We start from the raw sequence: 26,050 nt of genomic DNA on the forward strand, positions 1-26,050 counted from the left end.
AAACCTGTGACCTACACCATTTTAAACGACGAGGCCAGTAGACACATGGGGAAACCACCATCTGCAAATTTCCTTCCAAACCACACACTGTCCCAACTTGGAAATATATTGGCTGCTCCTTCATTGTTGCTGGGTGAAACTCCCCTCCCTAATTGTACCGTGCGGGCATCCCTACACCACACAGGCTGCAGCAGTACAGCTCACCACCACCTTCTCAGGGGGCAATTAGGGATGGGCAACAAATGCCATCCCAGCTACACATCTGATAAGATTTTTCTTTTATAAATCTGTTGCCTGTGCGACATACACCATGATGCTGAGCTACCTTCTGCCTGAATGTCATTCACACTAGAGGTCTCTCAATCCCCCCAGACCTCAGCCCATTTGTTAAAGGTCTCTTTCTCTCTTAGCTCCTACAACACAGAGATGTGCGGACTCTGTGGTGACTTTAATGGTGACGACAGTGATGATTACCAGATGCCAAATGGCGCCTTGGCAGGAAATGACACCATATTTGGAGACAGCTGGAAGACAAAAGACGATGAGGATGAGACGTAAGTGCTGCTTAAAGCCAAGTTACATCAATCTCTTCATCTCCTGTGCTTAGATGGGGCAGGAGAATCCACGGTCCGAAGAGTGAAGACTGTGCGCCAGTCCAAAGATGCGCAGGTTAGGGTGGGTTGGCCATGCTAAATTGTCCCGTAGTGCCCAGGGATGTGCCGGTTAGGGTGGGTTGGCCATGCTAAATTGTCCCATAGTACCCAGGGATGTGCAGGTTAGGGTGGATTGGCCGTGCTAAATTGTCCCAGAGTGCCCAGGGATGTGCGGGTTAGGGTGGATTGGCCGTGCTAAATTGTCCCAGAGTGCCCAGGGATGTGCGGGTTAGGGTGGATTGGCCGTGCTAAATTGTCCCAGAGTGCCCAGGAATGTGCAGGTTAGGGTGGATTGGCTGTGCTAAATTGCCCCGTAGTGTCCAGGGATGTGTAGATCAGGTGGGTTATAAGGGTATGGGTCTGGGTGGGATGCTGCAAATGTCGGTGTGGGCTGTTGGGCTGAAGGGCCTGTTTCCACACTGTGGGGATTCTATGTATAACAAGCTGTTTAGCACAGGCTTGATTGAAGATGTAGGTTTTTGAGCAACGAATCAAAGTATGAGAGTGGCCTAGAGCGGAACAAAATGTCGGATATTGAAATGAATGTGGTGGAATTCCATTTTGACGTATACAAGATGAGTTGGTCCAGAATGTCTTTCACGCATTTCCCTCTGGGAAAGGTTCAGAGAGGGAACCCTTGGGTCCATGAAGGCATGGTCACCAATAGTTGAGGGTTGGAAATTGGGAACTTGTAAACCAGCCTTGCACTCCTCCTCAACACCTTTGTCAATACTGTTTGCAGGAGAGGGAAATGGTTTCAAGATGACGCGGGAGGCACGCTTCTGTCATCCAATTGGCTCAAGGTGCAATCCTGAGCCAATCTAAGACCCTGCCACTGAGTCCATACTGATTGCACATTCACTGACTCTTATCTCCCAACTCCAAGCCATGGCCAATTGTTTTTTAAGGTTTCTTTCTGGCAGGAAAGCAAAGACCCATTGAGTCACGTTTCTGTGTTCCAGGTGTAGGACTATTGACCCAATGCCATGCAAGAAAGAGGTCTTCGACAAAGTGATCAGCAGTGACCAGTGCGGTATGATCATCGATACAACGGGACCGTTCAGGTAGGAGAGCTGGATCGCAACAGCGGAATACTGCGGGTGCCGGACATTGGAAATACAGGCAGAAAGTGCTGAGGAAGTAAGGGGAGAAACAAAGTTAACAAGCTAGGTTGATGAATTATCTTTCAGAACTGGATCAAGGGAAGGTGAGAAGGAGAGAGCCAAGGGTAAATCGTAATAGGCTGGAAGATGGGGCAGCTCACACGAATCTGTCATTGCAGTTTGGGCCTAAGGCCTAAGCGGTGTGAGTAAAGGAACAAAAGGTGTTACTTGAGCCGGTCTGGATGTCCAGAAGCAAAATAAAAGCAAATAACACAAGGAGGAGGCTCCCCAAATATTCCCACCGTTCGTACTGGGGGAGCCTAGCGCCACCAGGCGAAAGATAAAGTATTTGCAACCATCCTCAGCTGGAAGTGCTAAATCGAAATGGGAATAGAGATTACTGTCCGAAGTTTGTGTTTGTCCATTCTTTTACACAATTGTTAGTATTTATTGTCCATCCCTTGAGAAAATGGTGGCAAGCGCAATCTTGAACCTTTCCAAAGAGTTTCTGGGGCCTGGGACGGTGAGGAGAGAAAGGGTGAAAGGTTATGAGTGAATTCTCCTGCCAATGTGTGTGTGTTCAGGATTGGAACAGGATATCTTTGATCTGTCCCCAATATTTATTGGAACCAAATATCACGTTGGGTTTGGTGACTGGCCAAGGTGAGGCAGCAAAACACCAAGCAGTTTCAAGGCTAGTGTGCCTTGTAAAGAAAATAACTTTCAATCTTAATGTCGGTTGAAATAGTGATGTAGTGATAGTGACACTGGGCTAACAGTCCAGAGATCTCAGTTAATGGTTCAGCAGCAAGTTTCAATTCTGACCATAGCAGCTGGTGGAATTAAAATTCAATTAATTGACTCATCTGTAATTGAAAGCAAGTGACTATAAACTTATCATTGATTGCTGTTTAAAACAAAATCTCACCTGGTTCACTCTCCCCCTTTAGGGAAACACAAGAAAGAAATAGCTGGGAAAGCTCAGAGCTCTGGCAGCAACTGTACAGAGAAAGCATAGTTAACGTTTCGGGTCCAGTGACCGACCTTTAGAACAGTGCCAGTAGGAATCAGCTTTGGCAAATACCTTGTGTCCCTACCTGGTACGGCCGAGATGTGACCAATAACACCCTAACATTATTGTTTCCCCTTCCTGGATGAACTTCCAGGTTCAGCACACAGAATCTCTACTGTGTGGAAGCAGGCCATTCAGCCCATTAAGTCCACACCAACTCCCTGAAAAGCATCCCACCCAGACCCGCTACCATATCTCTGTGACCCTGCATTTCCCATGGCTCATCCACCTAGCCTTGTACATCCCTGGGCACTATGGGGCAATTTAGCACAGCCAATCCACCCTAACCTACACATCTTTGGGGGAAACCGGAGCACCCGGAGGAAACCCAAGCAGACACGGGGAGAATGTGCAAACTGCACACAGACAGTTGCCCGAGACTGGAATGGAACACACATCCCTGGTGCTGTGAGGCAGCCGTGCTAACCACTGAGCCACCTGTAGTATAGCTTAGAGGGAATGTTACATGTAATAAACGCTGTCTAACTGGTCCAAGGGCTTTGAGAGATGGGTGACAATCTTTGGTCTGACCACTGACATCTATATTTCATGACTGAATGAAAAACGCATCAACATAACACATCAGCATGACATTTCTGACAATGCTGGAATTGCAATCAGAAGTTTAAGTTTGGTTTAGCCTTGTACCCATTAACCAACATGGAGCCTTCTCATTCATTCCAGGTCTTTCCTTGATAGTCTCCTTGAATCAATCCCTGTCATAAATAGAACCCTAAGTATTTGGCGTGCTCCTCTACCGCCGAATATCAGCCAAAAGTTTTGTGACCTGAAGCCCGTGTTTAAGACTGGCTGTTGTTTTAATTAACAGGGACTGCGTTAAGATTGTGGACCCAATGCCCTACTTCAACAACTGCGTGTACGATATGTGCCAGTTCCAAGGTTTCCAGCCTCCTCTGTGTGACCAGCTCCAGGCCTACACCGACGCCTGTCTATCTGCTGGGGCCTCCGTGCATAACTGGAGGACTCCAGACTTCTGCAGTAAGTCAGCGCCCTTTTTATTTGGCCACGTGGACAGGGGTCTGTTTCCTGTGTGCTTTATCACTTACACACTGACATCCACGGGCTCCCTCTTCCCGACTGGCGTGGAGGGGCCATGGACTAGGTGAATAGCCAAGGTCTTTTCCACAGGGTAGGGGAGTCCAGAACCAGAGGGAATAGGGTTTAAGGTGAGAGGGCAAAGATTTAAAAGGGACCTGAGGCACAACGTTTTCACACAGAGGGTGGTGCCTGTATGGAATGAGCAGCCAGAGGAAGTTGTGGAGGCTGGTACAGTTATAACATCTAGAAGGCATCTGGATGGGGACATGAGTAGGAAGGGTTTAGAGGGATATGGGCCGAATCCTGGCAAATAGGACTAGATTAATTTAGGATATCGGGTCAGCTTGGATGAATTGGACTGAAGGGTCTGTTTCTGTGCTGTACGTCTCTATGACTCCATGACTGTTATAAGGAGAGGCTGGCACTTGTACCACGGGAGTGTAGGAAGTTGAGGGTGACCCTGTAGAGGTTTATAAAATCATGAAGGGTATAGCTAATGCGAATAGCCAAGGGTCCTTTCCCGAGGGTGGGGGGATTCAAAACTAGGGGGCATATTTTTAAGGCAAGAGGAGAAAGATTTGAAAGAGACCTGAGGTACAACCTTTGCACAAATTGGATGGTGCATGTATCGGATGAACTGCCAGGTGGGTGCAGGTACCGTCACAATATTTAAAGGACTTTTGGATGGATGCAAGGATAGGAAAGGTTCAGAGGGAAATACGCAGGCAGGTGGGACTAGTTTAGTTTGGGAAACTTAGTCAGCATGGACCAGTTGGACTGAATGATCTGTTTCCGCGCTCTCTGACTGATATGTTCTCATTTCAAGCCCCTGTCCCTGGACCAACCTCACGATCCTTTGCACCTGCAAACATTCGGAAAAACACAGTTTTGAAGATGGTAAAAAGTGACTAACCACAGCCCACCAACAATGGAATTAAACAAACTTTAGGCCCATGTTACTCTAACAGGTTCAGTATCACAGGATCTCTCCCGCAAGTGAACCTCAGAATCTAGAACGTACCATTTCTGTTTTGCGATCTCAGGAGAAGATGGTAGAACTTTAGTTCAGTGAGCTGGGCAGTGTGAGATCTTGCTTACCATCACCAATGTGTCTCTTATTGTTTGGAGGCTAAACGATCCTCGATTTTGTTTTGCAGCTCCAACCTGCCCACCGAACTCCCACTACAGCTTATGTGCCAATTTGTGCCCTGAGACCTGTAGCCAACCCAGCAACCTCAGCTGTTCACACAAATGTATTGAGGGATGTGACTGTGACCCTGGGTACGTTCTTAGTGACAATAAGTGTGTTCCCCGCTCTGACTGTGGATGTACCGATAGGGAAGGCAATTATCACCCGGTAAGTAATCGTTCTTTATTCCCAATATCGCAAATCTCTACAGACCCAGCTTTGGTGACACCCCCCAGCTCCCACACCAGGATGAACAGCCTGTTTCACTTCACTGCCCAAGACTTGCACACAAGTCCAGTTGCAATAAAACATTGCGGGTGGGCAGTGCGCAAGTCAAAGGCCTGACACATGCGACTGCTTGTCAATTCATTTTGGGACGTGGGCGTCGCTGGCTGGTCAGCATTTATTGCCTGGTCCTAGTTGACCCTAGAGAAGCTGGTGGTGAGCTGCATTCTTGAAACGCTGCAGTCCCCTCAACAATGCTATTACGGAGGGATTTCCAGGATTTTGACCCGAAAGGAACAGCGAAATATATCCAAGTCTAGACAGTGAGTGACTCGGAAGGGAACATACAGGGGGTGATGTTCCCATGTATCTGCTGCCCTTTTCCTTGTGGTTGGAAGTGGTCATGGGTTTGGCAGGTGCTGTCCGAGGGTTTTTGGTGACAATTGGAAAAATGGATCTGGATCTTGTAATGTAGTGGAAGTGTCCCTACTACTAGAACAGGAGATTTGGGTTGGAATCTCACACACCCTGGAGTTAATATGTTGATTAAAACTAGTTACATGTTTGCGTAAGCAAAACAAAAGGACAAATTCACATGAGCAACTGGCTTTTAGGGCCAATACAAAGATCACTTCCAATGAAGGAAAATGTACAAAATTCAACTGAAATGTTATTCCTGGGGCTATACAAGAGCAGAAGTAGACCTTTCGCGTTCCTGTGCCACGTAATGAGATCTATGGCCTCGCTTTATATATCCCCAATACTTCCACTTCACAAAAATTGGTATATCTGTGATGTAAAACAGACAACAGCCACTGTGTCAAACGTGCTCTTAGAGAGGTCGCCAGGGGCATGATGGGCCAAATGGCCTCCTCCTGCACTTTAACGATGGCGCAGCTAATATCAGAGCCTCTGTCCACTCACAGATCAACGAGTCTTGGTACTCACCTGGCTGTGGCAATAAATGTACCTGTGTCAGTCCGAAGAAAGTTAGCTGTGACTCTGCAGGCTGCTCGCAGTTGGAGGTGTGTGACCTGCTGGATGGCGTTTACGGCTGTCACCCGAAGGGTAAGACTTTTCACCTTCGTTTTGGGGACAACAGCCTCGCCCGAAGGGGCCGAGACCCATTGCCAAGTCACGGCCACCTTGGTGTGGAGGATGGCGAAGGCCGAGGCTGGGTAACGGTGAAGGTTTTCCTCAACAGGAACGTCCAACGAGCTGTCGGAATTTTGAGTGTAAACCAATAAGCGTTACACTTCCAGCTTCTTTTCTTTAAGAAGCCAAAATGAAGTTCTCAGTTTGCCAGAGCTGGGGGTTTATTCTAGTTGTTAGGAACACCAAGCCAACAGTCACCGCACCATTATTTTTGTTTGTCTGAGGGATGTAGTTGCCACACGGAGTGTCTTGCTCAGCTAAGTCGGAGTCATGTTGCTGTGGGCCTGGAGTCACGTGTAGGCCAGACCGGGTAAGGATGGCATATTTCCCTTCCCCAAATGGGTGACAGTGAGCCAGATGGCTGTGGACATCATTGCCGTGGCCGCCATCACCGAGACTCCAGATTGAAATGTGGCTCCAAATGAATTCCTAATAATTGACTTTAAACCCCGCCTGCTACTGGGTCGAGATTGGAGCTTGCATTCCCAGAGTATTGACCCAATTGCCAGTCCAGAGATGTTAGAACTGTCAGTAATTGGAAAACATCGCTCCTTGGACCAATTTCCGATGAGAGCAGAAAAGTAGCCATGCCTTGGCTGCTGATTCCAGCTGACAAGCCATGGGCATGAAGGTTTGTGGTCAACCCTCCATTTTCTACCTCAGATTTCAGGCCTGGGGCCTCCTGGTATTTAGCCAATGAACCCTTGTTGGCGCTGGCGGTCCCAGTTCCTCGATGGGTGCTTTCCAAGAGACTTTACCAGTGTGCTCCACTGTGTCATTGCTCACAGTAAACTTGTGTGACAGGAAGTGGGCATGGCATTCCCAGGAAGTCTGATTGCCAGTCTTACAGACTTCACCCTGGAGGCTCCGGGATGAGTGCTTAAACTCTCCCAATCTGCCTAGACTACTTTTTTTTCACTATTTCAATTGTGTGACAAGACTTAAAGTACCTGCACCTAGGTATCTTGTACATAAGATGGCGCTACAGGTGACATTACAAATTTTTCGCTCCACTCATTCGAGTGCACATGAAAATAAAGGCTATTCTATACTACTTCATCCCCCTCCCAATTCCCTCTGGGCAGTTGTCATCTGGCATTAAGCGTGGATCACTGCATTTTCCATCTGCAACAGAACACGTCACAGTGGTTCAGTGGTTAGCACTGCTGCCTCACAGTGCCAGGGAGCCAGGTTTGATCCCACCCTCGGACGACTGTCTGTTGGAGTTTGCAATTCTCCCCATGTCTGGGTGTGTTTGCTCCAGTTTCCTCCCACAGTCCAAAGATATGCAGGTTAGGGTCAACTGGCCGTGCTAAATTGCCCCATAGTATCCAGGGATGTGCAGGTTAGGGTGGGTAAGACATGGGAAATTAGGGGAATGGGTCTGGGTGGGATACTCTTCAGAGGGGTGGTGTGAACTTGTTGGGCCAAATGGCCTGTTTCCATACTGTAGGGATTCTATGATTCTACCATCTATGAACACTGACCCCAACCCGGTCTCTGCTGATTTCTTACAGGCCATGAAACGTGCATGGCCTCAGGAGACCCCCATTACAAGACCTTTGACAAGCTCTCGTACAACTTCATGGGTAACTGCACTTACACCTTCTCCAAGCTCTGCAACGCCACATCTGGCCTGCCCAACTTCAACGTGGAGACTAGCAATGAGCACCGGGGCAGGAACACGCGGGTCTCCTACGTCAAGGCTGTGCATGTTGACGTCTACGGCCACCATGTGACCCTAATGAAGAACCGAAAAGTCATCGTGAGTATCTCAGGGGACCTTGCTGCCTGCTCAAAGTCACTCTGCTCATCTCCCTGCCATTGGTTACAATCCAATGGGATCCAATCTCACACATGTGGGATTACTTCCAGAGTGTCACATCATCAGACAGTCCATGGCACTTTACAACACTCTTTTTGAGAGGAATTCACTGTTGTAATGTAGGAAAATGTGGAGCTCAATTTGCACACAGTAAGCTTGCACCCATAGTAATGAACAGATAGATTGTTTTTAAAGTGATATCGATTGAAGGATAAAAATTGTCTGGCCACACTGGGGGAGAACTGGACGTGGTAGCTCAGTGGTTAACACCGCTGTTTCACAGTACCAGGGACCCAGGTTCGATTCCAGCCTCAGGCGATTGTCCATGTGGGTTTCCTCAGGGTGCTCCGGTTTCCTCCCAAAGTCGGAAAATGTGCAGGTTAGAGCGGATGAGCCATGGGAATTGCAGGGATAGGGGAAGGTCTGGGTGGGATGCTCTTTGGAAGATCAGTGCAGACTCTATGGGCCGAATGGCCTACTTACACACTGGTAGGGATTCTATGATTCTACCTCTTCTGGTCTTAGGATCACCAAACAGTTATAGCACTGAAGGAACAAGAACAGAAGTTGCTGGAAAAGGTCAGGCAGCATCTGTGAAGAAGAAAATCACTTAATGTTTCAGGTCTGGTGACCCTTCCTCAGAGCCCCATAGCGCTGAAAGAGACAGTTGGCCCATGGCATGCATTCTCAGTAGAGCAACTCACCTAGTCCATTTGGGTTTCAGAAATACTTTTCTTGTCAGATGATGACCCTCTGCCACACTCTGGAGCGATCTACTCGCTGGAGCCAAAGGCTTTTCCACATGTTGCCACTGTTTTTATTTGCCTTAAACTTGTGTGGCCCCTGTTTCCAACCTCTCCGCCAACAGTTTCTCCCTCCCTACTCTGGGCCTGGGATTGAGGAGGCAGGCCCTCTGATCCCCTTCCTGATGGCGTCTCCTCCTCCTCTCTTGCAGCTGGATGGGCTCAGGGTCAGCACGCCCATCTTCATCGACAACAAACTGGTGATTCGCATCAGCGGCAGCTACGTCTCCCTGGAGACAGATTTCGGCCTGAAGGTGCGCTACAATGGGAACCATCACGTTGACGTCACTGTCCCGTCTTCCTACACGGGACATCTCTGTGGCCTCTGTGGTAAGGCACAAAAAAAAGACACGGGGGAGGGGGGGGTCACTGTTCCACCCGCTCTGATGTCAGGTGAAGACAGATTGGGTCTTGCACTCCCTCAAGAGAAGACAGCTAAGGTGGTCAAAGGATTAAAATGAGATGCGTCGAGAGAAATGATCTCTGGAATGAATCCAGAATGACGTTGGGTATCAGGGTCAGGTTGTTCAGCTGGGGCAGGCGTCACTTGCTCACACAATGGGGTGGGCGCATCAGGAACTGTCTCCCCTGTAAATGTTGTAGAGACCGGGAGAAAGTGTCAAAGCCAACATGGCTGGAGTTACAGGTGACGTGGATGTGGAATGAAGGCGCTTGATCGTTAAGATACAGGTTAGCCAGAGTGGCGGTGAGAGGGGCTGAGTGGCCTAAACACCAGAATGTATCACCTAGAGTCACACAGCACGGAAACAGTCCATGCTGACCATAATCCCCCAACTAGTCTGGTCCCACCTGCATCTGGAGTACTGTGTTCAGCCCTGGGTAGTTACAGGAGGTTGGAAGCAAGTCAGAGAATGTTTATTGGACTAATGCTTCGAATGAGTGATTGCCTTAGGACGAAAGGCTAGACAGGGTCTGTATCCTTCTGGAAGGCAAAGAGAAAACTAAATTGAAACAGAAAAGACATGGGAAAGGCAGATGTTGTTTCCTGTTTTGCGAGAACCTTGAAGTTGGGGTGACGGTTGAAAAATGAGGGGTGGGCTTGGTTAAAACACACATCACTCAGAGACCACCAGGGGCACCGCTGCTTTCACTTTTCAATGGAGTTGGATACAGAGATGAATAACTGATGCCAACACAGTTCAAACAGATCATGGTCAATGTGCAGCCATCAGTGTGGGCATGTTATTGAGGAGCGTCCCCTTTTACAGACTATGTGTAAACTCGACAAATGAGGAGCTCTGGGGCATCGCTAAATAAATAAAGGGTCAATTTTGCACCTGCAGAATAAATAAAGTGTAGGCTGCGATATGGACAACAGAATATCTCTCTGTCATTTTTTCTTCCCCGAAAGGTGGTAGCTTCCACATTCTGACCACAAATGTGAGGTGCTGCATTTGGATAGGCAAATCAGAGCAGGACTTATATACTTAATGGTAAGGTCCTGGGGGCTGTCGCCTAACAGAGAGACCTTGAGGTGCAGGTTCATAGTTCCTTGAAAGTGGAACTGCAGGTAGACGGGGCAGTGATGAAGGTGTTTGGTACACTTGCCTTTATTGATCAGTGCATTGAGTACAGGAGTTGGGAGGTCACGTTGTGGCTGTACAGACATTGGTTGGGCCACTTTTGGAATACTGCGTTTAATTCTGGTCTCCCTGCTGCACGAAGGATGTTGTGGAACTTGAAAGGGTTCAGAAAAGGTCAGGTTTTCCTCTGTCAAACATCAGACAGCCAAAGCCCAAGACAGAACCAATCAATTGAAATGGGGCTCCTCCTTAACTAGATCTCTTATCACTTGTAGGTCTTGAGCTGAACATCTCCCTGATGGCGGGTTGGGGAGGGATGGGGAAGGCAGCCAGTGCTTTCGGGAAACCGAGATGGGGAATTGGGGGAGTGTTTCCTCATCCCGACTCAGTTACCCCAGCAACGCAGGCTCCACCCAGTGACAGGTATGCTGGAGGCGCCCTGTCCAATGGGTCCACTGGTCTTTGGCTCCTAATAGGGCACCAAGGTGTAGAAGGTTGGCCTATTTACACCAATCCCAGCGGCCGACGCTTGGCCATTCCTTCCTTGGATACGCCTCGCCACCTGCAGGCCTGGTGACTAATGTTAGGCCCCGTTGCACTGTCCTCAATGCAGGAAACTACAATGGAGACCGTTCCGATGATGAACGTACGCCCAATGGTGACAACGCTGACAGCACTAAGGAATTCGGGAACAGTTGGCTGGTACCAGGCACAGACACTCAGTAAGTGCACTTTTTAATTTACTTATTGGATAACAGCCTTGCTGTCGCTGCATTTTTTTTTCCCTTTGCTGATGCATCTCAATTTCCAGTTAGTACATCTCATTCTCAAAAGTGGCCTACACCTCCCCCTACCAGATCTGACAGTTAGTCCACAACCTAACATAAGAATTTCCTTCTAATCAGTACGTTTGACAATACAAACTCAGCAACCTGTTAAGAAATATAACATTAGCCGACCTCCTGCGTCCCACAGTGAAGCCCCAATGCATCCATATCACACACAATGAATCTCACAGCTCACAAGGAGGCCATTTGGCCCATCCTGCCTATACCGGCTCTTTGGGAGACCTCTCCAATTATTCCCTCCTTGTGTTCTCTCCCCACATCCCTGCAGTTTCTTCTTCAAGTATTCCCTGCAAAGAGTCACTCACAAGGCAATACTATTCCAATGCTCTTTTCGTTCTGCATTGTAAAATCCCATCAAGCTTTTTGTAGTAAAAAAAGTCTCCTCCGGGAGCTATGGTTGAGGACTGGGAGGACAAGAATCTTTGCAATTATTTTCCCCAGAGGACTGCAGATGCTCCATCGTTGGATATTTTTAAGAAGGGATGGACAGAGTTTTGGTTTCTCGGGGCGTTGAGAAAATGAGGGGGAGCAGGGAGGAGAGTGGAGATGGACCCCAGCATCAGCCAGGTGCATATTGAATGGTACAGCATGCTTGATGGACCAAATGGTCTCCTCTAGCTCCTATTTGCAAGACCAACATCATCTGCACTGTTTCCTATTTCTTGTGTTCTTGAATTCTTTCTCATTCTTTGGCTAATTATGTGGACTTCCAGCAGTGCTGCACTCAGCCAGCACTGCACTGGAATGTGAGCCTTTATGGTTGCGCTCAGGACCCTGAACTGAGAGCCTTGAGGAACAGTTGTGAGGGTGCTACCAACTGAGCCACAGTGTTTAAGAAGAGCTTCAAAAAATGGGAGCAGGATGAGGCCATTCAGCCCCTCAAATCTCTCTATAATTCAAAACAATATTGGCTGATCTTGAGGAGCCTTGGAGAGTTGCTGCAGTGTGTCATGTCGATGGTAGTCACTGCTGATGCTGTGTTGAAGGCAGCAAATGTTGAAAGCGATGCCAGTCATGTGAGCTGCTATGTCCTGAATGGTGTCAAGCTTCTCATGTGTTGTTGGAGCTGCACCATCCTGACCTGTGCCTTGTAGATGGTGACAGGCTTTGGGGAGACAGGAGGTGAGCTACTTATCACCGAATTCCAAGCCTCCAACCTGCTCCAGTGTACCATCCCAAACCGGAGTCATCACCCTGAGGAGAAGACAGATAGGTTGAGGAGATTGACCATGATGCTTTCTGGGAATCAATGAATGAGTATAGTTTACCGAACTGTATGCCTTCCACACACTGAATGGTGCTGTCTTCACGTGCCAAACAACATCCATCTTATAAAACAGAAGATGCATATATTGCAACGTTTGCTGCTTAAGGACACTTCACCTGGTGCAGGACCTTTGGAATGTAGGTCTTATAATGCAGGTCACTGCCAGCAAATTTGCACAAATCAGGATCCCAGGTGACCAGATTTTTTTTTCTCTGTGTTGATTGGGCGAGATAAATGTTGGACCAAAAGCTCCCCAAAATAGCACCACAGCTCTGCTGCAGGTTCATCTGAAAGGTAGCACCTCTCCTGGTATAGCTGTCCTCATCGCAAAACAGCAGTAGCGTTGGCAGAATCCTGGAGTTGGGCCTTCTGGGTTAGAGGTCAGAGGACACTGAGCCAACACTGACACCTCATGACACCTGAATGATGTGCATTGTCCCTTGCAGATGGAATCCCTCCCACCTCTCCCCAAAATCTTTGATGACCTGTGGTGTGGAACTGTTCTGTTTCCCATCGAAGCCCTGTGTGCTTCATTGGTTAGGCCTGGGTGTGGGCCAAAGGCAAATAAATAAAACTGGTGACTAAAACTGGAACATGGAGCGGACATTTGAAATCACTTTGAATGATGCCCCTGCACTGACGTGATGGTCTGTGCATAACTCTTGAGATGTCACAGAATCATAACTGTGTGGAAGAAGGCCATTTGGCCCATCAATCCTGTGCCCATTTTATTACCCAATCTCCTGCTTTTTCCCCCTTATCCCTCCACACTGTCACTTTCCCAATAACTATCCGATGCCCCTCTAGAAAGCCTCAATTGAACCTGCCACCACAATTTCCAAGCAGTGCATTCCAGACCCTAACTACTCAACAAAGCTTCCTCCTCACATCATGAGGAGACTGTAGATACTGCCGATGCCAGAGAATCTGAGGTAACAAGGTATAGAGCTGGATGAACACAGCAGGCCAGGCAGCATCACAGGAGCAGGAAAGCTGATGTTTTGGATCTGGACCCTTCTTCAGAAAAGAAGACCCTTTTCTGAAGAAGGTTCCAGATTCAAAACATCAGCTTTCCTGCTCCTGTGATGCCATCTGGCCTGCTGTGTTCATCCAGCTCTACACCTTGTTATCTCCTCAGATCATCCTTGCTTCATCTGCCCATCGCTTTAAATCTATGCCCTCTCACCCTCTTTTTTCTTTCTATGAGCAGGAACACATTGTCCCTATCTGTTCAGCTTGCTCAAGCCTTTATATTACCTTCCTCTCGCCAAGGAGTACAAGTTCCATCTTCTTCAATCCGTCTCTCTTTCCTGGAACTATTGTTGTAAATTGCTCTGCTCTCACTCTCCAGTCTGTTCACATATTTAAATCTTTGAGCTGTTATATTCACAGGTGCACTCACGAAGATAATCCCTCAGACTGCGACGAGGATGAATTTAAGAAACCGGAGAGTTGTGGATTTATCAATGACCCGAACGGTAAGTGCCCCTGAGCAGCTGATAAATGCAAGCCTGCTATATTCCTTCTTGATCACATCACTCAGCTGGGTCACCACGTTCCTGTGGACCTGTATGCCCAGATCCCCTCTGTATGTCAACACTTCTAAGATTTCCACCACTTATTGCACCTGAATCCAAAGTACATCACCTTGGTTTTGTTGCATCTCCATCTGCCATTTCTCTGCCCAAACCTGAAGTCTATCTACAAACTGCTGTATCCTTTGACAATCCTCCTCATTATCTGTAACTGCCAGTTTTGGTGCCATCAGCAAACTTACATTTTTCTCCAAATCGTTTATATATGTTACAAACAACAAAGGTCCCAACACTGATCCCTGCTGAACACTAGTTATTGATCTCCTCTCCAAAAAACACCGTTCCACTGCTAACACAGTGTGGAGCTGGAGAAACACAGCAGGCCAGGCAGCGTGAGAGGAGCAGGAAAGCTGACATTTTGGGTCAGGAAAATTTCTAAAGAAGGATCCCGATCTGAAACATCAGCTTTCTTGCTCCTCTCATCCTGCCTGGCCTGCTGCATTCCTCCAGCTCCACACTGTGTTGTCTCTGACTCCAGCATCGGCATTTCTTACTAAATCTTTCCACCGCTGCTCATCGATGGCCAAGCCAGTTTGTATCCAGCGGGCGAGCTCACCCTGGTTCGCATGAGACTCTGAGATCCACGTAGAGTACCAACGAGAGACGTACACAAAGGATTGCCCGAGACGCACACAATCCCAAAGACAGATCCTCTCAAAGCTCCACAGTAGGGTGTGGGTGAGTGAAACCAGCCAGGGTACCCTGTCCTCCCTGTGCCAGGCACCATCCTACCATCTCTATCCCCACACCAAACCAACAGCTGCAGATTGCTGTCTCATGACCATCATGTTGGAGACATGGTCGGGCTCACCACAGCCAAGGGCACTCATTACTCCCTGGGTCCACGTTCAAGAGTGCCTGTGTTCCCTCTGGGCTACCTGGAGGGTGGGGTGGGTGGTGAAAGAAAGATAAGGGAGCGCATTGGCACGTGCTTCAGGTCTTCATGACAGGGGAGTAGTGGTGCACAGTCCACAGGCGTCAATTTCAACTCACACCATGATCAGTCTGGTTAAAGTCCGGCAATGTACCGTACCCTTGAACCCTGGCACACCGGCTGTGCCAACCTAATTGCCTAACGATTATAAATATGACAAAAATAGAGAAATGTGGATGGTTTTACTACCTGACTTCATACCTATAGCAAAAATACAAAGCCTCAGTGAATAAAATCTTCCCAACTAATTCACTATTGCAAGTGATGACCACAATCCAACATGTGCCAGTTAGACCCCTGGTCAAATGTCTACCTGGGTTCAGTTGTGGGCCCCTTACCTCAGGAAGAAGGGACTAACGTTGGAGGTTTGTGGTTTCGGACAGGCAGTTGTCCCTTCTTTCACTTCTGGGACCCCTGAGAGCTCTCGGGGTCATCACCTTCCGAATGGGTTCTGGATGGTCTAGTACAGGTCCCGGGGAGAAGACATTCACACCAGCTCGATCCCAGGAAGCTCTGAGATCAGGAACTCTCCATTCCTCCTCCCTACGCCTTCATCAGTCCCAAAATTTTCCAGGTCCTATGTTTTCCTCCCAACCGTTACCAGTTACTGTAGCTCTGGAATTCTCTCCCTAAACCTCTCTCCCTCTCTCTCTTCCGTTCTTCTAACCTGACCTTTTTTTCTGTCGGGCCTAGTTGCGTTCCTCGAAGCAATTTTGTTTGAGGTCATGTCAGCGCAGAAGGAGGCCACTCGGCCCCCAAGTCCACTTTGAATCCCTGTTAAAAAGTGCTGTGTGAATGCGTGCTGTTGTTGAGGCTAACTCAGCGAATCAGGAGACTGTTTCCATTCTCTCCACTGAAGGTCCATTCCGAGAGTGCAACAAGCGCATTCCTCCAGAGAGCTACTTCAATGACTGTGTGTATGACATGTCCTGTGGGACCGATGAGATGGCATCACTCTGTTTTGCCCTGGGAACCTACGCAGCCCTTTGCACCAAAGCTGGAATCCCGGTCACCTGGAGAAACCAGACCTTCTGCCGTAAGTAGCTAGTCTAACCCAGTCAGTGTCCCACAACGTGACCTTACAGTGGATCCACTCAGAAATGCAGGAAAGATTCTCCAATGCAGCATTCAAAGCAACAAAGCATCTTCTCCAAGTTCTGAGGAGCAGCGATTCGATTTATTATTGTCACGTGTACCTAGGTACAGTGAAAAGTTTGGCTTTGCGTGCGGTACAGGTGGACCACACCATACAAAGTGCTTCAGGGCGATAGAACAGAGCAAGGAACACAAAGTTACAGCTGCAGAGAAAGAGTGAGATCAGCATTAAATCTGACATGTGAGAGTTCCATTCAGAAGTCCAATAACAGCAGGGAAGTACCCATCCCTAAATCAGGAATAAAAACAGAAGTTGCTGGAAAGGGTCAGCAGGTCTGACATGTCTGTGAAGGAGAAAACAGAGTTAACGTTTCGGGTCTAGTTACCCTTTCTTAGGCCCTTCCTCTGTCCTTGAATCTGTTAGTCTCTGAGTAACCTCCATCTGACAGAGGAGGTTGGAAGAGATTATAACCAGGGTGGGAGATGGTCTTTGATTATTCAATGTAGAGGTATAAATTGAGCTTGGAGCACATCTCCACTCATCCCGAAGGCAGCCAGTCAGACAGACTAAGCTTGTTAAGAAAGCATTCCAAATATTTTGGTGTTTAACAGCCAAAACTAAGGGGAAACTGGAGCTGTATAAAACATTTGATTTCGATGTAATAAAAGATGCATGATATATATTACTACCATTTGAGATTTAGATTTTTAAAATAGAGGCAGATGCATGGTTTCAGTTCTGTGAAGGGAACTTATTTGATGAGGTTAGAAAGTTATTTGGAACAGTGAGGTAGTGATATCATTTCCAAGAAGGTATGAGATTCAGTCAAGTGCCGAAGAAGACACCTGAGGTGTTAATGGATGGAGATAAATGTAAAGGACACACAGAGGAAAATAGATCAGAGGCCACTAGGTTTAATTTTGACTTCAGGTCAGCTGGGAGAACAGTTTGCTATTAGCAGGAGAGCCAAGTTGTCAGTTCAGGGGGCACCAGTCAAGTGAGCAGAAGTGGTTTTAGTCTGTGAAACTTCCAAGCTGGGAATTTGTATAGACATCTTGAAGTTGTTGGGACTGAAAGGAGGTTTTAGGCCTTCAGGCTTGGAAGAAAGCTTATTGCCAGGACTCTTAAAAAGTCAAAAAAAAAACTATCTCAGCATTCCTGGAGGAAAACTGGGAAGATTCTATTAAATGAGAATTCAGATAGGAGTGAGGTTTCTCTGGGATTGAGTATCTGTATAGTGTTGGAAAAAAGTTAAAACTTATTTTCCTGTCACATATATACGTAGCTTTGTTTTGATTTTCTTTTATTGTGTCATAAACTTAAGTTCTTCCATTAAAGAATGTTTGCAACTTTGTGTACATGTTCAATGATAAAAATTCGAGAGAGGCAGTTCTTCAGACAGCAGGGAGTGGTTTTTTTGTAAGTCTCTCCCCTAAGTATGTTATTGAGACTAGTGAATGGCTGACAATCTAAATTTCAATTGAAAATCTTCAAACTGAAATGTTATTTGTTAGGCAAGAGGATTAAAAGAATTGAAACTAAGCAAATCAAGTTAAAATATAGATCACAGTTGCGATCTCATTGAATAGAGAGACAGGCTTGAGGGGCTGAGTGGCCTCTTCCAGTTTATTTGCGACTGTGAGTGTCTATATGTCTGCCTGTGTGTGTGTGTGTGTGTGTGTCTGTGTGTGTCCTGTTGCCCAGTATTTATTTTCTCTCTCTCCTCGCCAGCTCTGAGCTGCTCGGCTGGCAGTCACTATGAGCCCTGTGCCAGTGCCTGCCCTGCATCCTGTACCGACCTGTCAGCTCCCAATGACTGCAGCGCGCCCTGTGTGGAGGACTGTGTCTGTGATGAGGGCTACGTCCTGAGCGGGGACCAGTGTGTCCCCTTCAGTCAGTGTGGCTGTTTGGACCCTGAGCGGAACTACCGGCTGGTAAGTAAATCTGCAGTCACCCACCAAACACCTAGATAATCTGACCTGGGTTACTAGGGTGCAGTGTGTGGGGGTGGAGTGCTGGGGGAGGTTGTGTTGAGGTGACAGAATATGCAGTGATGGAATACAAAATGGTTAGGAGTTACGCTTTTGTTGTCGATATTTTTTCTGATGTGTCATTACAGTTCATAGAATGAATTTTAGAATTCCTACAGTGCAGAAGGAGGCTATTCAGCCCATCGGGTCCACACTGGCCCTCCAGAGAGCAACCCACCCAGATGCAGGCCACTGCCTTGTGCCTGTAACCCTGCATTTCCCACAGCTAATTCTCCTAGCCCTGCACATGTCTGGACACTATGGGGCAATTTAGCACGTCCAATCCACACTCACCTGCACATCTTTGGACTGTGGGAGGAAACTGGAGCACCCAGAGGAAACCCACGCAGACACAGGGAGAATGTGCAAACGCCACACAGACAGTCGACCAAGGGTGGAATCGAACCTGGGTCCCTGGCGCCGTGAGGCAGCAGCGCTAATCAGCGAGCCACCATGCTCCTGGGCTTTAACTCCATTTTCCTGTAGGCTCCCCGCATCCAATCAAATCCTCAAGAGACAGTGAAATCCTGTTGATCCCAGCTTTTGATAAATTCAATGATAGAGCATTGCCATGTGGGAGAAAATTCTAGAGACTCCCCATCCTCTGAGTGAAGGAATTTCTCCTCAACTCAGCCTGAAAAGATCGAGCCCATATCCCAAGTCTGTGCTCCCCATCCGGACCCAACGACCTCAGTGTCTACCCCGTCAAATCCCTTCAGCGTCTTGTAGATTTCAACAATAGCATTTCTCATTTTTCCGAGTTGCAGAGAATTTTGACCCACTTTGCTCTGTCTGCTGCCATGGAGCAATCCCCTTATCACAGGGACCTGTCGCACCAATCTTTGGTGTATCACCTCAATATTGCACCAAAATTACACATTGTATGCTGGGTGTGGTTGACTCAAAACCCTGAACAACTGTAGAAGACTTTGATTTATTCCTGTACTCCAATCCCTGAACAATAAAGACCCAGGCTTCACCAGGTCTAAAGGGTAAATTATGAGGACAAGGTGCACAGATAAGGCTTGTGCTCCTTCATTCTGTTCTTAACTCCCCTCACCCCTCTTAAACATAGAAATGTACAACATGGAAACAGACCCTTCGGTCCAACTTGTCCAGGACTACGAAATATCCTATATTCATCTAGTCCCCTTTGCCAGCATTTAGCCCATACCCCTCTAAACCCTTCCTTTTCAAGTACCCACCCAGATGCTTTTTAAACGCTGTAACTGTACCAGCCTCCACCACTCCCTCTGGCAGCTCATTCCATACACACACCACACTCTGCATGAAAAAGTTGCCCCTCCAGTCCCTTTTAAATCTTTCCCCTCTCACCTTAAACCTATACCCCTCTAGCTTTGGACTCTTCTCCCCTGGGGAGAAAGTCCTTGGCTATTCACCCTATCCAGGCCCCTCATGATTTTATAAACCTCTATAAGGTCATCCCTCAGCCCCTGATGCGTCAAAGAACAAATCCCCAGCCTATCCAACCTCTCCTTATAACTCAACCCCGTCAGCATCCTGGTAAATCTCTATACCGTTTTCCACTTTAATAACATTCCTTCCTAACTTCTCACTCCATTGGTCAAACTTGTCCTGAAACACAGAATTTTTTTTTAAGAATACCCACAGTGTGGTAGCAGGCCCTCCAGCCCAACAAGTCCACACCGACACTTGCAGCATCCCACCCAGACCCATCCCCCCATAGCCCACCTAATCTACACATCCCTGAACACAACAGGACAATTTAGCACAGCCAATCCACCCTAACCTGAACATCTTTGGACTGTGGGAGGAAACCGGTGCACCTGGAGGAAATCCACCCAAACACAGGGAGAATGTGCAAACTCCACACAGAGTCGCCTGAAGATAGAATCAAACCCGGGTCCCTGGTGCTGTGAAGCAGCCGTGCTAACCACTGAGCCACTGGGCTGCTCCACTTGGAATTTCCTAGAATGTTTGTGGCATGAGCGAATTCAATTATGCAGAGAGGCAGGAGAAGCCAGTATCTGAGCAGAGAAGGTTAAAGAGAGACTTAATCAAGCTCTTCAAAGTCTCAAAGGCTTTCAAATGGCTAAAAATGGAGACAGGAAGGTCGGTAACCGAGGGGACACGGAAGGAAGATCATCAACAAAAGAACCAAAGTTCAGATAAGGATAAACATTAAAAGCCAGTGAGCTGCTGTGAAGTGGGGTGCCCGAAAAGGCAGAGGAAATGGATTGAGCAGGCACTTCCAAAGGGTGTAATTTTTGAAGAGGATACATTTGCAATCACACAGGGAAGGATATGTTGTGAGAAGGCAGAGGGATTTGTGGAATTAATTGGAAATCTCTTTCAAAGTGGCCACCATTCGTAGGATGGGCCAAATGGCTTCCAACAATACTTTCTGATCATCTCCATAGCAGATCCCCCTCCATAACAATGCAAAATCCCTGTGGCTCTCACCTCCCACCCCTCCCGGACCCCCGACCCACCGATGACTCCGCATCCTGGGATAGGGGTTACCCAGGAGCCATCGCAGGTGGGGGGTGGGCGGGGGGGTCCCAGTCTACAGTAGCTGATCCAATTGCCTTGTGATTCCGCCACCTGTGAGGAGGAAATTCCGTCTGGAAAAGGTCCACTCTGCGCTGCGATGTAATCTACCTGCCCGGAATTGGGGTGTGCAGTTCTTCCAGGATTCACTCAGTCAATCTGCCTCTCCATTGGCACAGCACAAAGAGACCAGAAACCGGAGCCTATTACAGTTAGAGTTCAGGGAGCATCCCAAAGGAGGAGGGAGAGGCAGAGGGTTTTATTGGGCTTAGGCCCCCCAGGAAACTGGAGGCATGGCCACTGCTGGTGGAGTGGTGGGTGTTGGGAGATCTACAAGCAGCCAGGATCAGAGGCTACACTGTTGTCAGACAGTTTTGGGCCAGACACAGCAATTGAATACAGTCAGAGAATTGTTAAACTGAGTTGTCAGCAGGCAGCGAGCCAGTCTAGGTCAGTGAGCATGGGGTCTGTTTGGGATTGAGGTGCTGCACAGAACTGCAGAAAATAGCACACCAAGAACAAGTAAATAAAATCACTGATGTCCCTGTCAATCTCTCAACAGCTAGGAGAGTCCTGGGTGAACGAAAATTGCACCAAACGTTGTACCTGCTCCAGCCCCAGCAACATCACGTGTGAGAACTGGAGGTGTGGGCCTCTGGACAAGTGCATGGTCCTGGATGGAGTCCCAGGCTGTCACTCATCAGGTCAGGCAGCGGACAAGATACAAGTCAGAATGAATTCTGCTCTGTATATACCTCAACGCCAGCATGGCTGTTAACTTGTGTTTGAATCCATGCAGCAACTGGGAGTGTTTCATGGGAGACAGTGTAGAGGAAGCTTTACTCTATATCTAATACTGAACTGCCGTGTCCTGGGAGTGTTTGATTTGTACAGTGTAGAGGAAGCTTTACTCTGTATCTAACCCCATGCTGTCCCTGTCCTGGGAGTATTTGATTGGGGGACAGTGTAGAGAGAGCTTTACTCTGTATCTAACCCTGTGCTTTGCCCATCCCTGGGAGTATTTGATGGGGGACAATGTAGAAGAAGCTTTACTCTCCATCTAACCCTGTGCTGCCCCTGTCCTCAGAGTGTTTGATGGGAGACAGTGTAGAGAGAGCTTTACTGTGTCTATCCTATGCTGTCCCTGTCTTGGAAGTGTTTGGGGACAGTGTAGAGGAAGCTTTACTATGTATCCAACTCCATGCTGTCTCTATCCTGGGAGTGTTTGACAGGGGACAGTGTAGAATGAGATTATTCTGTATCTAACTCAAGGATGACACTTTGACCAACTCGAAGCTGACTTTACAAATATAACCCTCCCTCACGATCAGATCTAACTACCTATCCACCAGCCTACTCCTCACAAACTCACTCAACTGCTCCATGACCCTCCAGCCATGTAGCCAGCTTACCTACAACCTGCCTCACCCATTTCCCGCTAGACCTAGTCCCTCACATTCAAACTGGGCATGTAACCATGCCACAGAGTAGCATTTAGCAAGAGAAAGGGGTTATGTCCTGACTCCAACCCCACTCTAACAAACCTCCCCAAGCCGATGTTGTGTTGAGTGTTTTCAATTCCTGCTCCTCAAAAATGGAGTGTCTCTGAGCAAAAGTTTGAAAGGAACGAAAATAGAAGTTGCTGGAAAAGCTCAGCAGTTTAGAGTCCAGTGACCCTTCCTCAGAAGTGTTAACTCTGATTTTTTTCTCCACATATGCTGCCAAACCTGCTGAGCTTTTCCAGCAACTTCTGTTTTCGTTCCTGATTTACAGCATCCGCAGCTATTTTGGTTTTTAGAAAGTTTGAGAGACTCTGGTTGGCACACAGTGCAACAGTGCCATGTGTTGGTAGGATGTGTACATTACAGAAACTCTGATCCCGATAGTGACATGCCCCTAGTTGTACAGAGACAGTAGGAACTGCCGATGCTGGAGAATCTGAGATAACAAGGTGCAGAGCTGGATGAACACAGCAGGCCAAGCAGCATCAGAGGAGCAGGAAAGCTAACTTTTCCGGTCTAGACCCTTCTTCAGAAATGTTGTATAGTCCTGTTACTTTGCCAAACCCACAATTCACCTCCAACTCTTCACTGCCCTGAGTGAAAATCCCAAATCTTTCACAACATCAAGATGTCCAAAAGCTTTTGAAGCCCTGAAGTGCACCCAACCTGCACACAGGAAGATCTCACAAACAGCCACCTGACTGTGTGATTTCCTTCTCATATTGATTCTGCGGGGAATGAGAAAATGTTGCTGCTCTTCTCCCTGTGCATGTCAGTTAACAGTACTTAGGATACAGACAGTTTCTACAGATATGTCAGCATGGTGTCTGTATTTATAGGGGTCCCCAAGGGAGGGGGGTGAATAAGTCAGTATTTACTGGGGGATCCTGATGGAAGGGGGGAGTGTGTCAGTATTTACAGGGGGTCCCTGAGGGAGGTGGGGAGAGTGCGTCAGTATTTACAGGGAAGGGCCCCCAGGGAGTCTCTATATCTCTTCCTCAAGAATCTCAGATAAAAATGCCCCATTGCTACGTACTGAAGGAGGGGCACAGGTTCGAGTTGACGCTGCCTTACTGTTTGTTTCCCTTTGACCTACATTTGCGTGTCATCTTCTCCAAACAGGCACAGCGTCCTGCCACGTTGCCGGTGACCCTCACTACTACACCTTCGACAATGCCATGCACACCTTCCTGGGCACCTGTACCTACACCCTGGTCACCACCTGCAACCCCACCATGGTGACGCCATTCACCATCAGTGGCAAGAACGAGCCGCGGGGAATGCCATATGCCTCCTACCTCAGCGAGGTCCACATCGACATCGAAGGGCTCAGCATCACCATGCAAAAGAGCAGAAGGTTACTGGTGGGTCCCTGCAGAATGTCAGCAATTTGTTTGGCGCTACGTTAAAGACCCTCGTGCATCTTTACAAAGGCCAGTGTGGCTTTTCCACAGCTGCACATCGTGACCCTGCTGGTTAATTTGGAAAAACTCCCCTTTAGGGCCAGTGCCTACCGCTGGGTGTAGAAAATCGCTGCACATTATTAATTGGGATCAGACGAGAAAACAAAGTGATTATTCAAAGGGTGTCACTTTCCATGCGGAATGACAACTTTGCGAATTGTTCTAGGGAGAAAACGAAAATAATTCCTGCCTTAAAGGTCATTTTTAATTCTAATTAGTTCGGGATTGCAAGGCTGTTTATGACGTGAGATTGAAAAGGCCGAGTCTGTGTTCTCTGCAGCGTGGTAAAATGAAGGGTAATTTCATAGAGAATTCCCAAATAGAGCAGGTGCAGGAAGCACATATCCCTCTGTCTGGGGAACAGGAGGGTCAAGACCTGGGGGACACAGGTCTTGGAATAAGGGGCATACCTTTTAAGGATGGGAAAGGGAGGAATTTCTTCACTCAGAGGCTAATGAAGCTTTGAAATTCCCTCTCACAGGTGCAAACAATGAGTACATTCCAGTCAGAGATCGCCAAGTATCCACATACTAATCACACCAAGGAATACAGGGATAATGTGGGGAAATGGTAATGCAGTCATGCAGGCTTGAAGGAGCTGAATGGCCTCCTCCTGTTCCCGTGTCCAATCACAGCCGCAGATTTGGCTGCAATATGGGGCTGAGTTTTCCACATTTTGTCAACAACTTTGTCACACAGTCCTCCAGAGGTTGCATTTCTCAAGGGAAACAATCCCATTTTTACCAGGATATATTGCTGTAGTTTTTCAGTCAGAAGGGCGACAGGGAAGTAATACTCATTCATATTTGGGTGCCCTGATTTCCTAAAACCAGCAAAACAGGTCTGCAAACAACCAGCATCTCAAGAGCACAAAAGCTGACGTTTCGGGCCTAGACCCTTCATCAGAGAGGGGGATGGGGTGAGGGTTCTGGAATAAATAAGGAGAGAGGGGGAGGTGGACCGAAGATGGAAAGAAAAGAAGATAGGTGGGGAGGTAGGGAGGGGATAGGTCAGTCCAGAGGCGAAGGCGGTGGAAATACTGCTCTATGTCCAAACGTGACTGGTATTCGTTGATGTGTGGTTGTAGGGGGACCAAGGTGAGGCCCTTGCTTAGGACTGACCATTCATCCTCAGTCAGTGGGAGGTTTGGGGGGATGGTGAAAAAAAGAGAGAAAAAAAATTCATGAGAGAGAAGAAGGTTGAGAGGTGACTTAATTGAAACATATAAAATAATCAGAGGGTTAGATAGCGTGGATAGGGAGAGCCTTTTTCCTCGGATGGTGACGGTGAGCACGAGGGGGCATAGCTTTAAATTGAGGGGTGAAAGATATAGGACAGATGTCAGAGGTAGTTTCTTTACTCAGAGAGTAGTAAGGGAATGGAACGCTTTGCCTGCAACGGTAGTAGATTCGCCAACTTTAGGTACATTTAAGTCGTCATTGAATAAGCATATGGACGTACATGGAATAGTGTAGGTTAGATGGGCTTGAGATCGGTATGACAGGTCGGCACAACATCGAGGGCCGAAGGGCCTGCACTGTGCTGTAATGTTCTATGTCGGAAACTTGCCACCATTTGGTTGAAGAGACCTCTGCGTCCTGTCTTAATGTGCTCGGGGTGGGACTGGAACCCACTGCCCTCTGACTACAGCTGGTTTCCTGATCCACCAACAGCTCTCAGGAGTAGCGTGGTGAGGTGTGTGGGGTTTGGGTACTGGGCCTCTTCGACCACAAGCGGAAGAAAAGGCTCTGTTCCAGACTGGTGACCCACAGGCAGCCACTTCCCGTCACCACTGCTGTGCATCACAACAGACACCCTCAAATTATATTAAGAAGGTAGCCTAGCCCCTAACGTTTTGCGATTTTAAAGGGAGGCATGAGGTGAGGATAAATGTGAGGTGTTGTGTTCCAGGTGCAATTCGATCTATCAAACTACTTGACATTACGCAAAACATAATTCATTCAAACACTACAGGTAAAATACAAATAAAACAAAGAGGAACTTGGGATAACTTTGCTGGAAAACTTGACAGAATAATGGATTATTTTACCACTTAAAGGTAACTCCTGCAATAGAGTAATATCTAATAAAACACCCTTGGCAAAAAGGCGAATTCAGAAATAGATTGTCTCACATGCAGTTCTCCAATCCAGGC

The 26,050-nt window shown here is 47.7% G+C and overlaps 1 protein-coding gene across 1 annotated transcript in view; it reads left to right on the forward strand.

The window, feature by feature from the left end:
• The window catches only part of LOC125448669 (zonadhesin-like), a 112,674-nt gene that overhangs the window by 53,913 nt on the left and 32,711 nt on the right, over window positions 1–26,050 (forward strand). The window contains exons 24-36 of the mRNA XM_059642657.1: window positions 411–554; window positions 1,616–1,717; window positions 3,658–3,827; window positions 5,045–5,244; window positions 6,228–6,369; window positions 7,974–8,221; window positions 9,237–9,414; window positions 11,242–11,350; window positions 14,136–14,221; window positions 16,132–16,308; window positions 18,100–18,302; window positions 21,493–21,634; window positions 23,555–23,796. Of these exons, the coding sequence (XP_059498640.1) occupies window positions 411–554; window positions 1,616–1,717; window positions 3,658–3,827; window positions 5,045–5,244; window positions 6,228–6,369; window positions 7,974–8,221; window positions 9,237–9,414; window positions 11,242–11,350; window positions 14,136–14,221; window positions 16,132–16,308; window positions 18,100–18,302; window positions 21,493–21,634; window positions 23,555–23,796 (2,143 nt within the window). The remainder of the gene's footprint in view (window positions 1–410; window positions 555–1,615; window positions 1,718–3,657; window positions 3,828–5,044; window positions 5,245–6,227; window positions 6,370–7,973; window positions 8,222–9,236; window positions 9,415–11,241; window positions 11,351–14,135; window positions 14,222–16,131; window positions 16,309–18,099; window positions 18,303–21,492; window positions 21,635–23,554; window positions 23,797–26,050) is intronic.

The sequence above is a fragment of the Stegostoma tigrinum genome, chromosome 45 (genome assembly GCF_030684315.1).
Source record: "Stegostoma tigrinum isolate sSteTig4 chromosome 45, sSteTig4.hap1, whole genome shotgun sequence".
Classification (NCBI taxonomy): domain Eukaryota; kingdom Metazoa; phylum Chordata; class Chondrichthyes; order Orectolobiformes; family Stegostomatidae; genus Stegostoma; species Stegostoma tigrinum.